General features: G+C 44.8%; 1 protein-coding gene across 6 annotated transcripts in view; it reads left to right on the forward strand.

Annotated features, from left to right (window-relative positions):
• Positions 1–17,996, forward strand: part of TCOF1 (treacle ribosome biogenesis factor 1) — a 59,006-nt gene that overhangs the window by 15,591 nt on the left and 25,419 nt on the right. The window contains exons 7-12 of one of the 6 annotated variants that reach the window (XM_030211709.1): positions 2,094–2,366; positions 3,069–3,305; positions 5,175–5,435; positions 5,827–6,078; positions 8,283–8,531; positions 9,296–9,442. In XM_030211709.1, coding sequence (XP_030067569.1) covers positions 2,094–2,366; positions 3,069–3,305; positions 5,175–5,435; positions 5,827–6,078; positions 8,283–8,531; positions 9,296–9,442 — 1,419 coding nt within the window. The remainder of the gene's footprint in view (positions 1–2,093; positions 2,367–3,068; positions 3,306–5,174; positions 5,436–5,826; positions 6,079–8,282; positions 8,532–9,295; positions 9,443–17,996) is intronic. The other 5 variants (XM_030211710.1, XM_030211711.1, XM_030211712.1 and 2 more) reach the window with 5 other exon arrangements.

Below are 17,996 nucleotides of genomic sequence, written 5' to 3' on the forward strand. Positions count from 1 at the left end.
GATGCGTCGGGGGGGGGGGGGTGTCGTGATGCACCCCGGGGGGGGGGGGGGCGGACGCCGCTGCACTCGGGGGGGGGTTCACAGCAGCGATAGGTACTTTCTCTATCCCTAGATGTCTCACAATCTATGTTTTTGAACCTGGGTAATGGAGGGTTAAGTGACTTGCCCAAGGTCACAAGGAGCTGTAGTGGGAGTCGAACTCGGGTCACCAGGATCAAAGCCGACAGCACTAACCATTAGGCTACTCCTCCCTATTGGGGTGCTCAATTGGAAATGGAGTGCAAAATTCCCTCCTGCTCACTCTACTCCGTAGAGATTGGCAGCTTTTGACAACCAGCATGATATTCAGTATTCATTTGTCTGTTCCTCCATGCGTACGTTCAGATGGCTGATCTCTGTGCCATTAGGCTGCTAGTTCCTCCCTGATGCTTTTTTTTTTTTTTTTAAGTTCTTGCTTGTGTATTATACAGTGGGGGAAATAAGTATTTGATCCCTTGCTGATTTTGTAAGTTTGCCCACTGACAAAGACATGAGCAGCCCATAATTGAAGGGTAGGTTATTGGTAACAGTGAGAGATAGCACATCACAAATTAAATCCGGAAAATCACATTGTGGAAAGTATATGAATTTATTTGCATTCTGCAGAGGGAAATAAGTATTTAATCCCTCTGGCAAACAAGACCTAATACTTGGTGGCAAAACCCTTGTTGGCAAGCACAGCGGTCAGACGTCTTCTGTAGTTGATGATGAGGTTTGCACACATGTCAGGAGGAATTTTGGTCCACTCCTCTTTGCAGATCATCTCTAAATCATTAAGAGTTCTGGGCTGTCGCTTGGCAACTCGCAGCTTCAGCTCCCTCCATAAGTTTTCAATGGGATTAAGGTCTGGTGACTGGCTAGGCCACTCCATGACCCTAATGTGCTTCTTCCTGAGCCACTCCTTTGTTGCCTTGGCTGTATGTTTTGGGTCATTGTCGTGCTGGAAGACCCAGCCACGACCCATTTTTAAGGCCCTGGCGGAGGGAAGGAGGTTGTCACTCAGAATTGTACGGTACATGGCCCCATCCATTCTCCCATTGATGCGGTGAAGTAGTCCTTTGCCCTTAGCAGAGAAACACCCCCAAAACATAACATTTCCACCTCCATGCTTGACAGTGGGGACGGTGTTCTTTGGATCATAGGCAGCATTTCTCTTCCTCCAAACACGGCGAGTTGAGTTCATGCCAAAGAGCTCAATTTTTGTCTCATCTGACCACAGCACCTTCTCCCAATCACTCTCGGCATCATCCAGGTGTTCACTGGCAAACTTCAGACGGGCCGTCACATGTGCCTTCCGGAGCAGGGGGACCTTGCGGGCACTGCAGGATTGCAATCCGTTATGTCGTAATGTGTTACCAATGGTTTTCGTGGTGACAGTGGTCCCAGCTGCCTTGAGATCATTGACAAGTTCCCCCCTTGTAGTTGTAGGCTGATTTCTAACCTTCCTCATGATCAAGGATACCCCACGAGGTGAGATTTTGCGTGGAGCCCCAGATCTTTGTCGATTGACAGTCATTTTGTACTTCTTCCATTTTCTTACTATGGCACCAACAGTTGTCTCCTTCTCGCCCAGCGTCTTACTGATGGTTTTGTAGCCCATTCCAGCCTTGTGCAGGTGTATGATCTTGTCCCTGACATCCTTAGACAGCTCCTTGCTCTTGGCCATTTTGTAGAGGTTAGAGTCTGACTGATTCACTGAGTCTGTGGACAGGTGTCTTTCATACAGGTGACCATTGCCGACAGCTGTCTGTCATGCAGGTAACGAGTTGATTTGGAGCATCTACCTGGTCTGTAGGGGCCAGATCTCTTACTGGTTGGTGGGGGATCAAATACGTATTTCCCTCTGCAGAATGCAAATAAATTCATATACTTTCCACAATGTGATTTTCCGGATTTAATTTGTGATGTGCTATCTCTCACTGTTACCAATAACCTACCCTTCAATTATGGGCTGCTCATGTCTTTGTCAGTGGGCAAACTTACAAAATCAGCAAGGGATCAAATACTTATTTCCCCCACTGTACATTTTGCAGCTGTCTTTGTTTGGGCCTTAGGGAACACCAGCTGCTAAAGCTGCTCTTCTTAAAACACCACAGACCAAGTCAGCGCTGCTGAAAGGCATCTCAGCTACTCCAGTTTCCCACAAGACTGCCCAGGAGATAGCTTCAGGATTGAAGCCAGGAGCAGCTACACCAAATCAGGTCAAAGCAGGGACAGGAAAGGTCTTAAGCCCTGCAAAAGCTGCTGGAATCCAAAAGACAGAAGTTTCTGAGAGCAGTGACTCTGACGACAGTGAGGAAGAGGAGGAGGAGGTGGTGGCCCAGCAGGTGCACCTAGTGACTTGGGATCATTGGTGTAGCCATGGGGGGCACAGGGGCCTGGGCCCCCCAAATTGACTCTGGGGCCCCCGGTTTGGCTGGCGGGGGTCCCCAACCCCAACCAACTTAAGCGTTTATCTGTCCCACGCTGCTGGTCTCGCACTTGCCTCCTCTCCTGTTTCCAGTCGCACTGTGCATGCTCTCATTGTAATGAAACTGAGCATGCTCGCGCATGCTTAGTTTCATTAAAATGAGCATGCAGTGCATGGCGCGCTGAAACCAGGAGAGGAAGCAAGTGCAAGACCAGCAGCGTGGGGCAGTTAAACACTTCAGCTGGTTGGGGTTGGGGACCCCCACCAGCAAAGGTACCTGGTGGCTGCTGTGGTGGTGGGGGGTCCGGAAGCGGCAGGGGAGGGGAGGCGGGCTAAAATGTGCCCCCCCCCCCCACACACACACACACACTTTGGACTCTGCCCCCCCCCCCCCCCCCTCCTGCCGAGATCTGGCTATGCCCCTGCTTGGGATGGTGTATTTTTTGCCCTTTGCGTGGTGACGCCTGTTGCATATGTTGTGATGGGATTTGGGGCAAATGTTGGATATGTGGCTTACTGTCTTTTGCCTAAGTTCATCTCTTATATGTCACGTTTATAGCACCATTAATCCCGATGCTAGGGCTAATCTTTATAGATGGTTTGATTTGCACCTTCCAAGGTTAAAGCATCACCCTTGAAGAATTCTTTGGCAACCCCAGTTTCCAGCAAGAGTTCCCAAGGGAAGGTTTCTACTCCAACCCCACACACCAAATCGGTGGCAGCTACACCAAAGCAAGTGAAAGGAGGGATGGGAAAAGCCGTGACGCCTGCAAAGGCTGCTAGGATTGTGACACAACCAGCAGAGAGCAGCAGTAACAGCAGCGATGACTCTGACAGTGAGGAGGAGACACAGGCAGTGAGTCTATTACTTAGATTATGTTGTGCGTCTGTTCTCATTCTTGACGTGAAAGCAGATTCTGAATTCCTATTGGTCAGTGGCTGGTACAGGTCATTATGATCAAATTTAAATGTCCGCTGCCTGCTTCATTTGGCGCACAAGATTACCGTGCCTCTGCTCAATTTACTGAGAACGTTAAGTACCGAGACACAAAAAAGAGGGGCTTAGGGAAATTCCTCAAATTCAGTTTGTCTGGTGTTTGAACATGTGGAGGATAGTTTTATCAAATGTCAAAAGAACTAAGCCACCTCAATTTGAAACCAATCACAACTAATCAGTGGGGTTTTTTTTACGTACAAATATATCGGTTACATCTTAGCTGCGGAGATTCAGTGATCAAATTGTTTCTCTTGAGGAAATAGAATTTTTTAAAAGAGGGAGGCTTAGATCTTCATGAGAAGATAAGTGAAAAATAAGTTAGATATTTGGAGGTCTTTGACATTGATACTGATACATACTATTTGCAATACGTAAAGTAAAAGATTGTGATATATAAGCTATATTACAGAAGTTACACTCGTTGAAGTTCAAGACAGAGGAAAAGAATACAAAAAACAGAGGGCATTCAGCGAGTCTGTGAACACAATAACATTCAAACCGCCGACATACAGAGGCATTTTCCCTGTTTAAAACATTCTATTTCCTCAAGAAGAGAAACAATTTGATCACTCAATCTTGTAATTGAGAGAATAAAAATTATAAAATTAAATAAAATTTTTCTGAAAGAATCTCCGCAGCTAAGATGTAACTGATATATTTATACGTAAAAAACCACTAAATTGGGTGATTGGAGTATAGTTTTGTAGCAGAAAAAAAAGCACAGTGGACCCTAAGAAGTGATGTAAATTATTTTATTAGAGGACCCGACATGGGCCGTTTTTCAGCACTTTGCTTATGTAAAGGGTCTACATCTTATTGTTGCTTGTCATTTCTAAAGCACTGCTAGATGTACACAGTGCTGTGCAAGTCCACATAAAAGAGAGACCAATTTTGAGACTCTCCTGCCTGCTTAAATAGCTTCCTTGCACCTAACTGGACCCACTGGGAAGGAGCCCCAGGTTATTTGGGTGCCAGCCCGATATTCAGTGCCGGCACCCACATAGCTCGGCAGCTTTATTTAGGACAGCTGAAGACCTATCCAAAATAAGGCTGCTTAGCTATGCGGGTGCCAGCTCTGAATATCAGGGCGGCACCCGCATAACCTGGGTTCTTCCCCAATTCTGCTCCTGACCTGCCCACTTTTTGTTTGGGCGGTCTCCGGGAATATTCAGTGGCATTGTCATGTCAGGCACCAGTCACAGCAGCCCGGGGGGGGGGGGGGGGCTTAACTTCACGGTTGGGCGGGTGGTCTTAATGCGTGCTGGGGGTAGGGAAAGAGGGGACATTTGCAGGAGGGGGCTCAGGGATTTGCTTTTAAAAAAAACACAAAAAAAAAAGAAAGTTATGCAGGCCGGAGTGGCCCGATATCCAGTTAGTGCTGCGTAACTCTTATGTGGCCCTGCCTGAATATCGGCTAGGCCCGCATTAACCTCCAGCAGCCTGCCCGCCTCAATTTATCCCCCAATATTCAGTGTTTGTGCCCAGGCATGACCCGGCACTGAATATCGGGGGATAATTTAGCCAGTGACAATAAGCGTTTAAAAAAAAACACTGACCGCCACCAGCTGAATATTGGAGGGAGGAGTCTCTGCTCTGTGGAGCTTACAGTTTAGTCAAAACAAACATACATGACAGACCTTTAACTGCAGCTCTTTCCTCTCTGATAGTTGTAGATACAGTTTATGTAACTTTTTTCTTCTTTCCATATTTCTTTTATCTTAATTGTAGCCTAAATCAACAGCTAAAACACTCCAGGCCAATGTAACAGCAGTGAAGAATATTTCAACAACCCCACTGTCTAGTAAGATTGCCCAAGGGAAAGTTCGTAGTCTAGCCTCAAGCATGAAATCGGCTTCAGCCACACCAAACCAGGCCAAATCAGAGACAGGAAAGGTTGTGACCCCTGCAAAGGCTGCTGGGATTCAGAAAGGAGAGAGTTCTGAGAGCACTGACAGCTCTGATAGTGAGGAAGAGGAGGAGGCACAGCAGGTGTGTCCTAGTGACTTGAAGTGGGGGGTGTGTGTGCGTACGTGTGGTGACTCCTGTTGCAATTTGTCATGATGAGGTTTTGGGCAAATGTTGGATGCATGTGGTTGATTCTTCGGTTGATAAAAACTCACCTCTTCTATGTCACTGATGTCAGGGCAAAGTTAATAGAAGGTTTGATTGTACTTTCTAAGTTGCTTATCAGTGCATTTTCAAGGAGTTGCTAGCTATTGTATTCGTTTTCTGTTGTTTATTTTTTAAGAACCAAATTGAAGGAGTGTACTTGACACTTCTAGAATTATGTTCTGTCTCACTCTTAGACATTTTCTGTACATCTGCAACTTCAGAGCCTATCTTTTGTACTGGTGTGTTTTTTTCATTATTTTTACTTTAGGTCAAACCACAGCAAGCCAAGGCAGCATTAGGGAAGAATCTACCCGCATCCCCAGTTTCTAGCAAGAGTCCTCAAGGGAAAGTTTCTACTCCAGCTCAAGGTATAAAACCAGCAGCAGTTACACCAAACCTGTCCAAAGCAGGTCAAGGAAAGGCCGTGCCCCCTGCAAAAGCTGCTGGGATTGTAACGTGGCCGCCAGAGAGCAGCAGTGAGAGCAGCGAAGACTCCGAAAGTGAGGAGGACACTCATAAGGTGAGTCTAAGTTGTGTACATGGTTTTGCTCATGTTCTCAGTAAATTAAGGAAGGATTAAGAACTCATTTATTTACCACAGCTTTTCTAGTTTGATTAATTCAATTCAAATTAGGATTTATATACCGCTAAAATCCTCTTTTCAAGGTTCAATGCAGTTTACAGCAATTAAGTTAGCTTGATATAGTACATTTATGGTACATTTATAGTACAGGCAATGGTCTGTGAGAGGAAAGAGAGACATGGTCAAGTTGGAGCGAAATACGGACTCGGAGCGGAAGGGAACATTGTAGTGATCATGAATTACGAAGCAGTGTTTGGGAAGATGAAGGTTTTTAGCCTTTTCCTAGTTGCTATCTGTTCTGATAGCGCTAGGGAAGGAGTTCCATAGGGAAGTTCGGCCACAGAAAAGAGCGCATTGAAAATCTTCCGAGATCTGGTCCCCTTGTAAGTTTTAGAGGACAAGAACAGTTGGTCTTTCAGTCTCTTTGATTGGGCCAAATATAGCGATGATATAGTAATCAGCAAATGGATGTGACGCCATACAGAATTTGATAAACTATACAGGCGGCTTTGAACCTGATTCTTTCATTGATCGGTAGCCAATGTAATTTGGCCAGATGTGACGAGACACTGTCGTATCTGTTTGTTTAATTCGAAAATTATTTGCATCTTCTACAAAGTATGAAAACTTAGATTGTGAGGGCAGAGAAAAAACTACCTGCATATAATTAAAGTAAATCTATGGCCCTTGACCCCTTGTTCTGTAACTTTTGCACTTGCAGTTTTCTGGAATTAGGGGTTAAATACCACAGTGGCAAGACACAAGGGGGTGTGAGGAAAATCCCTCAACTTCCGTTTGCATCAACAAACGCACAGTCCTCTCAGAGCATTAATGCTAGCTTAGTTTTTCTTGTGTTTTGCAGATCATGTGTAATGAGCTTCTGTGTGAAGCTATTGGAGCAACACAGTAACACAGATGAGTTCTTAAGACAAGTGGGGCTGTCCCTTGAAGTGTTTTGTGTGAGGGTAGGATGCAAAGCCAAAGGGGTTCCTTCCATACATAACGATTGGGCATAAGGTTTTACACTTTGTTTTGTGTACCTATAAGAAGATCCAACACCATCCCCACTCTGGTCTTAAGTGCATAAGAATTGTCATACTGCGACAGCCCAGCATCCTGTTTCCAACAGTGGCCAATCTAGGTCACAAGTACCTGGCAAGATCCCAAAAAAGTACAACAAAATTTATGCTGCTTATCCCAGAAATAAGCTGTGGATTTTCTTCCCCAAGTCCATTTTCATAATGGTCTATGGACTTTTCCTTTAGGAAGCTGTCCAAGCCTTTTTTAAACCCTGCTAAGCTAACCGCCTTTACCACATTCTCTGGCAACAAATTCCAGAGTTTAATTACACGTTGAGTGAAGAAATATTTTCTCTGATTTGTTTTAAATTTACTACTTTGTAGGTTCATTGCATGCCCTCTAGTCCTAGTATTTTTGGAAAGAGTAAACAGATGCTTCACGTCTACCCATTCCACTCCACTCATTATTTTATAGACCTCTATCATATCTCCCCTCAGCCATCTTTTCTCCAAGCTTAAAAGCCCTAGCCACTTTAGTCCTTTAGCTGTCCCATCCCCTTTATCATTCTCGGCACCTTTTCTAATTCCACTCTATCTTTTTTGAGATACGGTGACCAGAATTGAACACAATGTTCAAGGTCTGGTTTTACTTAAGGCAGATGATAACTCGTGTCACTTCATGTTCATTTTGTACCAGTATTACGTTCTTGTGACTGACTAACTCTTCAGGTAAGTCTTTCATCTCCTGTGCTTCACTGACTGCAGGTCCATCAGTCCCAGAAGAGATAAGTAATGGGTACAGAAAGTGTCTCCCTCAGTCTTTAGGAATTCACAAAACATAGTTTGGTTTGACTAGGGTTGGTTTCCTTATGCAGAGCCCGGGTGAATGAAGCTAAGTTGGTGGCTACTACTCATCATTCCTAAAGCACTGTTCTGAGTTTACTGCACTGTACAGATCACATAATGAGAGTTCCTGCTCCATGGAGCATAGAGTCAAGACAAATATAGATGAGAAACATTCATTAAACATGACTCTTTCCTTCTCTGATAGTTTGCATCGATAATTGTGAATGCACTGTATATAATTTATTTTTTCTTTTCATATTTTTGTCAAAATTTTAGCCCAAACCAATAGCTAAAGCAGCAGTTTCCAAAATATCCCAGGCGAACACAACAGCAGCGAAGAGTATGCCAGGAGCTCCACTGTCTAGCAAGATTGCCCCAGGCACGAAATCTGCTTCAGCCACACCAAACCAAGCTAAAGCAGGAAGAGGAAATGCCGTGACCCCTGCAAAGGCTGCTGAGATTAAAAAGGAAGAGAGTTCTGACAGCAGTGACTCCTCTGATAGTGAAGAAGATGAGGCACAGCAGGTGTGTCCTACTGAACTGGGATGGTGCATTTACTGGACTCCTGTTGCAATATTTCACAGCAGATTATTGGGCAAATATTGAATATATGTGGCTGCTTCTTTGATCCTTGTAGATAAACCCAGTTTCTTCTCATCCCACCAACTCGGTCCAGACCTATTATGCATATAGGCAGGAGCGACTCCATAAATAATCTGATGGACAAATAAACAGTTTGAATACTGAGCATGCCTCCACTGGTAACCATTGCAATCTTCTTAGTAATAGCATTGCCCTTTCGTACTTAGCTGATTTATAGATCAATTAGGCAGCTGTGTTCTGAGCTGTGTGTAGGTTTCTTAGTAGTGCTTTTTTGCAGCCATGTTATATGATGTTGCAATAATCCAAACTGGTTAACACCAGCAAACGATAGGTTTCCATGGAAAAATCATTTTATTCATTGCAATTTCCATACCATTCTAAACGGCTTTGTAACCATAGCTGATGTCTGAAGTTCAGGTGTCAAATACTTATCAATCACAACTCCCAACAGTTTCAGACTAGGTTCCAAATTATAAGTAACATTATTAATAGTTAAACTGCTAGTAGTATCAGGTTGATATTGACTGCAAACAATGAAAAATTTGATCTTATCCCTAATCAGTTTGAGCTTAAACGTCCTGGCTCAAGAGTCCAATGTTTCCAAACCAAGGTTTATGATAAATATTGGGATGATAATTTTTCTGGACTTGTTTGTATTGGTGTATGTTTCTTTATTTTGACTTTAGGTCAAGCCATCTCCTAAACTTCAGAAAGCCAAGGCAGGTCAAGGAAAGGCTGTGACCCCTGCAAAGGCTGCTGGGATTGTGACGCAAACACAAGAGAGCAGCAGTGACAGCAGCGATGACTCTGACAGTGAGGAGGAGACACAGAAGGTAAGTTGAGTGACATTATGTTTTGCATCTGTTGTCAGAGGGCAGAAGCATTCCTAGATGCCGAGAAACCCCAGTCCACAACTGAAGTGACTACTTAAGGGAAAGTTGTCAGACCGCTCAGCATTCCCCTCAAAAAATGGCTTTCCTGACTCCCCCCAACTATGATCACCTGCTCCATCCAGTACTCATCTGCTCAATAATGAGTGGCAGAGCATCATCAAACTGAGGGCCATCCAGAAAGTGCAAGTGTCCACTGAGTGACCCACATCTAGAGCTAGCCGGGTCAGACATCTTCCTTCCCCTGCCCCACCATAAGGTAAAGTTGAATACTCATGCCCTCCCTCTCCAACTGGACAGACATCCTACTCCCCTCCCCCTTCTTTATATATCCATTTAGCCAGTCAAGTTCACTTCCCAGCTGATTAGTGAGCTATTCTTTCTGCCTGCAGACCATTTTCAGGCACCCTCCATCCCCTTGTAACAAACTACATCAGCCAGTTCATTCTACACATCTCTGTTTACAGTCTTTCACATCAATTCCGCCATTCCCATGATATTCTTCTACAGAAACTAACAAAGCAGATGCAACCAAATTCTAACCCTAAACCCCCTTGCCTACCCTCAAACCCCACTCATACTCATCTTCTTTAGCTTCCTCACCAGATCAGTCCAGGATTTGTTGGTTTACATCCATCTTGTCAGCAAGTGGAGATGAATAATGCAGGTTAAGTGTGATTAAAAGGGCACTGTGTAGCTCCACACACACTCAGTATTTCTGTGTCTCCAGCAGGTGGAAGATGGTTCTGTGTGCAGTTCCGGCAGTGGTTTGGCAACTGGTGGCTGGTTGAGCAGGGGTTACTTATTTATGAGGGCATTCTTGGTGCCTGGGGAAACACCCAGTGACTCTAGGTCCCTGCTTCTCCCCCTCTTCTTCCCCTCTCTAAGGGGATGTAAGGAGTGGCTGCGGTAAGACCTGGTCTGCTGTCCCTTAAATACTTAAGTATTGCCACACTGGGACAGACCAAAGGTCCATCAAGCCCAGTATCCTGTTTCCAACAGTGGCCAATCCAGGTCACAAATACCTGGCAAGATCCCAGAAAAGCTCAATACATTTTATGATGCTTATCCCATAAATAAGCAGTGGATTTTCCCAAGTCAATTTAATAATGGTCTATGGACTTTTCCTTTAGGAAGCTGGCCAGACCATTTTTAAACCCCGCTAAGCTAACCGCCTTTACCACATTCTCTGGTAATGAATTCCAAAATTTAATTACACGTTGAGTGAAGAAAAATTTTCTCTGATTCTTATTAAATTTACTACTTTGTAGCTTCATCGCATGCCCCCTAGTCCTAGTATTTTTGGTAAGAGTAAACAAACGATTCACGTCTACCCGTTCCACTCCACTCATTATTTTATAGACCTCTATCATATCTCCCCTCAGCCGTCTCTTCTCCAAGCTGAAGAGCCCTAGATGCTTCAGCCTTTCCTGGGTTAGGTATTTCCTCTGGGAACCTCGGAGAGTATGGGGTCAGCCTCCCCCAAACTCCCTCCTTTGGGTTGTGTACTAATACAGGCTTCGGGGTTTCTCTTCCATCAGTGTGGGGGCTGGTCAGGCACAGAGGAATTTAGCAGAAATCAGAGCTTTGATTAATGGTGGCACCACCTAAAGCTGTGAAGCACTGCTTTCACTATCGTGTCACTGTTCCTCATGACAGGCTGTTGTTGCAGGGGGAGACTGTGTCTGATGGTTCTGAGCTCAAGACAGGGAGGCAGTACAGATTTCAGGGCAAGCAGCAATGCTAGTGCCAAATTGAGAGTTTCCCTCTGAAACCACAGGAACAATGGCTGTTTTGTCTCCCTGATATCTAAAGAGAGGAGAGCAATTAAGGCCTCCTATCTTTCCGAGGATAGCAGTTTTAATGAACAGGAAAAGCAAGTGCTCTCAGTAGGTAAAGGGTCATGGAGGTCAGCAGTATTTGCCCGTTTGAGCCTGATTTTGTCCTACTTCTCCATTGTGCTTACCAACCAGCAGAAGTCTCAGAGGCAAGATGACCCCTCTGGCTCCAGAGATCCATGGTAAGAAACCATTTTTAAGCACCTCAGGCAGGAGCAGGGGGAGCACTGGGAAGAGGACTCAGAGGGATCTACTATATCTTCAGGCAAATTCTAAGGCTTCTGGGATTAAAGGTCCCTTGGAGAAGGGAGAGGGAGATGACCCCACTATGGTAAGTCTCTTTCGGAACAAAGAGCTATCTGTCTTGATTTCTAAATCACTGGAAGCCCTGAATATTTCCCCTGAGCCTGCCTCAGCTGGGCCTATCTTAGTGGGAACGAGAGAGCCCTCTCAGGCTTTTCCTATGCAAGTGCCAGCCCTTGTCTCTTTTCAGGGTCGATTTGCAAATTCATCCCTAGTGGCACATCCTGATGTGGTGCAGTTTTTGAAGGGAGTAAATTGTTTTTGTCGCCTTTCCTCACAGTGTGTTCAGAATGGAATCTAAATTTGGTTCTTAATGCCTTTCAAAGGGCACCACTTGAACGTTTTTGGAAAGTTTCTCTTAAAGATCTTGACTTGAAGATAGTGTTCTTGTTGACTGTGGCGTCTGCCAGGAGAGTGTCAGAGTTGCAGACACTATCATGTAGAGATCCTTTCTTGAGTCTTGTGGAAGCAGGGGTCTCCATCATGTTCCATCATGTTCCTGCATGCCTTTTGTCTAGGTTTCGTGTCGGTCAGGAGCTGATTCTTCCATCTTTTTTTGGGAAGACCTTTGTGTAGATGAGTTTTGTTCCTTAAGGTGGTTTAATATATTTGGAGTTTACTAAAAAATTTTGCAAATCACTCATTCCATTTGTTTTTGTGGGCAGTCCCAGGGAAGGAGATGCGGCTCGTTCCAGCAGAAGCATAGCTGCTTCTTGGGCAGAACTGTGAGCTGTCTCACCGGAAGACATATGTAGGGCAGCTACTTAGTCGTCCCTTCATACCTTTACGAAGCATTACAGGCTTAATGTGACATCAAGAGCAGAGGTTTCCTTCAGAGCAGCGGTACTTTCTGCAGAGGCATCAAAGTCTCATCCATCTTAGGACTATTTTGTTACAACCCACAGGTCCTGGACTTGTCTGGTGAGGACGCTAAGGAAGAAGAAATTAGGTCTTGCCTGCTAATTTTATTTTCTTTGGGCCCAACAGACCAGTCCAGGTTCCTTCCACATAAGGGGGAGGAGAAGGAGGCAGTTAGACAGTTTTGCTTTTTCATAGATGACTTTTTTTTCATTAGAAGTTCCAGTTCTTTTTACAATGTTCAGTTAAAAAAAAAAAGGAGACTGGTATTTTGGGAAGAAAAGAGTACGCCTCAATTCTCCATCTTGTACTGCTTTGGGGTAGATCACAGAAATGTTTATTCTGTATCCCCACCTGGGTGTAAACCCATAGGTCTTGGACTGTTATGGTGGGACTAAAGGAAAGAAATTTAGCAGGTAAGACCTAATGTCTCCTTTGTTTGTCGAGCAGTGTATATTAGTTGCAGTCTGTGATCACCAGTCCTGTTTACAGGGTTCAACTATTCGGTCCTACCTATCGCAAAGGTTTAGCCCAACCTAATAAACTGCAACAATGAAATTTGGTGTTAAAACATTCTATTGTCAGACCTGTCATTTTGGTACTAAAGCACCCTTGCAGTAGTTCAGAAAGGGTTCCCAAATCAAGTAAAACTTTAAGATTATTTCTCAGTGTCCATGCAAGGTTTTCCGTATGTTTTATGTTCTAAACTTGTAGCTGTTCTGACTGTATAGGTACTACAGATCTCTTTCACCATCTCACTATAATACATCTAGCTGCTGGTAACATATTTTGCATCAGTAGTTTCTGCCACCAAGACAGCAGTAATTATAAGGAATAACCTAACAAGAATGTCTCAATATGAAGTGTAATATCTTTGAAATCATCTCCCTTAATCATTCTCAAAAACTCAGTATAGCTATGCACACCCACTATACATGATCAGACCTACCTATCTTTTCACATCTTCCTCTCTAACAGTCGGTTGGGTTATTGTCTGCCACATCTATTATATGCAAATCTCTCTCTTGCATATTCATTAGGGATATCTTGAAAACCTAATCGGCTGGTGGTCCCCCAGGACAAGTTTGAGAACCACTAGTCTAGAGGGCCATGTGTGTTTTGGGTGGACTTCTATGATCAATGAGAAGGGAAACTCCCTGAAGAGTTTCAAATCCAGCCCAAAAAACCTGGCTTTTCGAAGCTGTTTTTGGCGAGGAGCACTGATTGAACTCTGCAGCTTGAGGCAGTTTGTTTTTATTCTTCTTACTGTGTGTTCTCCTATCTTTCTTCTGATCTGGAATGAATGCTTTACTATTGGTGTTCCTTTCTTTTCTGAATAAACTGTAGTGTACACCGCTCTGCATTGGCAGATAGAATGGTCTAGCAAGTTTTAATAAACTATGAAGCTCCCTTTCATGATGTGGTTAAGGGTGGTTTCCCTCATCTCCAGAGGCAGCATCAAGTCTAGCATGTATTTTTTTTTTCTACCCCGCGCTTTCCCACTCATGGCAGGCTCAATGTGGCTTACATATTGTATACAAGTACTTATTTGTACCTGGGGCAATGGAGGGTTAAGTGACTTGCCCAGAGTCACAAGGAGCTGCCTGTGCCTGAGGTGGGAATCGAACTCAGTTCCTCAGTTCTTCAGGACCAAAGTCCACCACCCTAACCACTAGGCCACTCCTCCATTCTTCTGAATTACAAGCTTTTCTGAATCTGTAAAATGTATCACATTCGTCACCGCATCATATGATCTGAGTGTGTATCAAGAAGAGCCCTAATCACAAGGCATCACTGGGGATCAGTGGACAAGGTGGTGTAAGGGACACTGATATCTGCAACCTTGCATTGCTTGTTTTCTTATGTTGTCTTAAGAAATATGCAACATTTGTGTGGGGGGGGGGGGTTCCTGTTTTTAGGACATTTATGCTGAGTTTGTAATTTAATTAAGTATTGTTTTATTGTGAACTGCCAAGAATTGTAGGATAGAGTGGATTATAAATTTTTTAAATAATTGTACAAGAAAACGTTTCTGCTTTCTTGATGGAGACTGGGGGCTCATGAGGTCGAGGTGCAATTGAAGAGTGTTCGATTGGGTTTTGTGTCAAGATGAGCCCTAAGCTCCAGAAAAGCAGTTTAAGGCATTAACATAACATAACGTGATAAGTACAATTTTGTGCAAAATCTAGAGATGGTAATAGCCAGTGGTGGCCTTAGGAGTATGCAGTCATCAGAGTCAGCTCTGTGGGTGCCAGCGATTATATCACACTCATACTATTGAGTGAGGCCCTTCCTTGTGTCTAGGGAGGGGTAATGCACCGTTTTGGCACTCCCTGTACTCTGGAAATATTGGTGCCCGGACATGCCATTTCGCATGTCTTAAGACATGGAGCATGGTGAACTGATGCAGTGTAAGGCTTGACAGCCTGGATGCACAAGGGAATTGCTCCTACCCAGCACATAATGAAAAGTGTTCTGAGAAGTTCAAGTCTACCTTATACTGGGTATAGCACGAGTGAAGGATGAGAAAGAAGAATGGTGTAGACCTGGGGTTCTCAACCCAGTCCTCTGGACACACCTAGCCAGTCAGGTTTTCAAGATGTATGTGAAGAAACAGTGTTTTAAGTCTGTAAAATGTATTGGATATTTTCCTGCCTTATGTCCTGAAGTGTATTTCTTCTATTTGGCCAGCAGGTGGTGTTTCTTTGCAGTAAGCTGTTACTGGGAACTGAATGTTCTTTTTCTTTAACACAAGCAGGAAGCATGCAGCAGTATACTTTTAAATCTTGTTGACTAGGCTCTGATTGGACCAGGAGCTCATTTCATTTAGAGTGTACTGATTTTGCCTCCAGTCTTAGCCTGGAAGAAAAGAGAGACAGATCTCTGTGCTGAGGCTTGGTGAATTATATATCCTGATCTTCTCAGGTACTTTGCAGACCTGAGCTGTGCTGGGGATAGATCCTCTAAGTGGCTGTGGGGGTAACCCCAAGTGGGTGGCTAGGTGTATCGTGACAATGTGCATGAGATATATTTGCATAGAATGGAGGAGGTTGTTGTACATATTCATTATGGATATTGCGAAAACCTGACTGGCTAGGTGTCTCCTGAGGACTGGGTTGAGAATCCCTAGTGTAGATATATTCTCAGAGGGAAAGGTGATGAGCAGTAGGTTTGGGAGTGCTATTTTGATTCATGGCTGCCCTATAACTAGCATGTGGGTGTGTTGTTGCTGACACAGTATCTTGGGGAGGCCAGACCAAGCAGAAAGCTGTTCCTTAGAAGCTAGACAATGGGAAAGACCGCCAGAGGTCTGGAGATAGAGTGCTCACAGGGCAAGATGTGTCAATGTTCCATAATCTTTAGAGTAGCTTGGGTAGTAAGCGTTTGTTCGAAGGTGGCAGTGGCACCAGTGTTACTGGTTGTAATTTTACTTGTAATTTATCTTGCACTTTTTTCAGTGGTAGCTCGAGGTGAGTTATGTTTGCGAACAATTGGTATTTCCTTGTCCTTGGAGGGCTTACAATCTAGGTTTGTAGCTGAAGCAATAGGAAAGGGAAAAGGGATGGTATTTTGCTATACCGCCTTTCTGTGCTTTCAATCAAAGTGGTTTACGTATTATATACAGATTTTGTACCTGAAGTAGTGGAGGGTTAAGTGACTTGTGGAAGGTCACAAGGAACTGCAGTGGGATTTGAATTGGGCTTCCCTGGTGGTCAGGCCAGAGCTGTAACCACTAGAAATCTGTTGCCACTCTGGTGGCGTGCCACACTGTAAACCCTTTTAAGGCCTCACTACCCAGTGTGGGGGTGAGCAACTGCCCTTAAAGCAAGAGCCTGAGAAAATCAGCAAGTCTTCAAGGTTCCACATAGCATGGCATCTGCTAGGGAGGGGTGGGTGCTTGGTAAGCCAGCATCAAAGATGTAGTGGCTGGACTTTTTGAGTCCCACTAGATTCAAGTAATGCTTTTTTTTTTTTTTTTTTTTTTTTGTTGAAATGATTGCCCACATCCAGCAGGGGCAAGTTAGCCTTGGTCTGTGTTGAGTTGTAGGGTCCCCTGGGCTCTTCTGTAGCCATTGATGGGGCGGATTTCCATTGTAGTCCATACAAGTGCGCAACAGGCCTTTGGAATTAGTTAAGGGAGTCCTTTAAGGAAAGCTTGCCATATACCAACAGCTAAGCTCTACAATCCACTCTCGCTCTTCAGAGGCATTGGATAAGAGCTCTAGCGTACCAAGACGGGGAGATGGGGGCAGTCCGCCCCAGGTGCAGGCAGCAAGGGGATTCGATGAGTAGTCATGCGGCTGGTGGCTATGCCAATCCCCTGCCCCCTCTGACATCAACTTCCTGTTCCGGGGCAGAAGATCAGCAAAGCCGCACATCTGCTCAGCACATGCGCTTGCTTGGAGGAGGGGGGGTGTTGCGCCCCAGGTGGCAACCATGGTAGTTACCCACTGGGTAAGATATTTTTATATATATATATATATATATATATATATATATAATTAATATTTATTTATTTATAGATTATGTATGCATTTGAGGCAGTGGACGATTAAGTGACTTGCCCAAGGTCACAAAGTGCAGCAGTGGGATTTGAACTAGGCATTGTAGGCTGTCACCCCATATGGAGAGTGAACTAAGATGGATTAAGATCCAGGAGTTCCTGGATGTCAGATCGCTTCTCTAACCAAGGGCAACCATTGTGATGTCAGCAACCCTTGTGATGTCAGGTGCAGGCTTGTGGTGAGAGAGAGACTGTTACTTCACCTACATCTCTGAGCTCTCGGGAAGCACTGTTTAGATCCTGGTCCACTGCCCATAGGACTGGTGCCATGACAACACATAGAATTCTGAATCAGCTGTCCCCTATGCGAGTCTGGCACTTTCTTCCTGCGCAGGTTTTTCTTTCTCTTTTTTTGTATGCAGGACTATGGCACCAGGAGCCGCCAAACAGCATCACTCAAGTCACAATGGCACCAATGCGCCTTCTGTTACTGATTATTCAGGTAGGCTCCAATCTGTCTGTGTGCACTGTAGCATGGACCAAGCTGTGAGTTTGTGTCACCAGCGCGGGGGGATCAGGAACAGGAGCAGACCTTGGGCGCTGTTGAAATTAAGTCCCGAGGGGCAGAGCAGAGCATCAGTGCCGCCTTGAATCAGGCATTAGATGCAGGCCAGACCTTTGATGCCAGAGCTTGCTGGGGTTACACAATTCTCTGCAGTGACTTAGGAGACATGGGTTACAGTCAAGGATGAAGACTTTGCAGGGTCATCGGGGATAGAGATCCACTGCCTGAAGGCAAAACCCCTTATCCAGCAGGACCAGGTTGGAAAGTGATGCCTGATGTCCTTTACACATGCAAAATGCAGTACAGACTGAGCCTGCGGGTGTTATTGTGCAGGACGTCAGACTCAGAAACAGAACGAAGAAAGAAGAGGACCTCGGCTGTCGGGGGTTGGGGTCCCCCGCCAGCAAAGGTAGGCGGCGGTGGTGGCGG

This window comes from Microcaecilia unicolor, chromosome 8 (genome assembly GCF_901765095.1).
Source record: "Microcaecilia unicolor chromosome 8, aMicUni1.1, whole genome shotgun sequence".
In the NCBI taxonomy this organism is placed as follows: domain Eukaryota; kingdom Metazoa; phylum Chordata; class Amphibia; order Gymnophiona; family Siphonopidae; genus Microcaecilia; species Microcaecilia unicolor.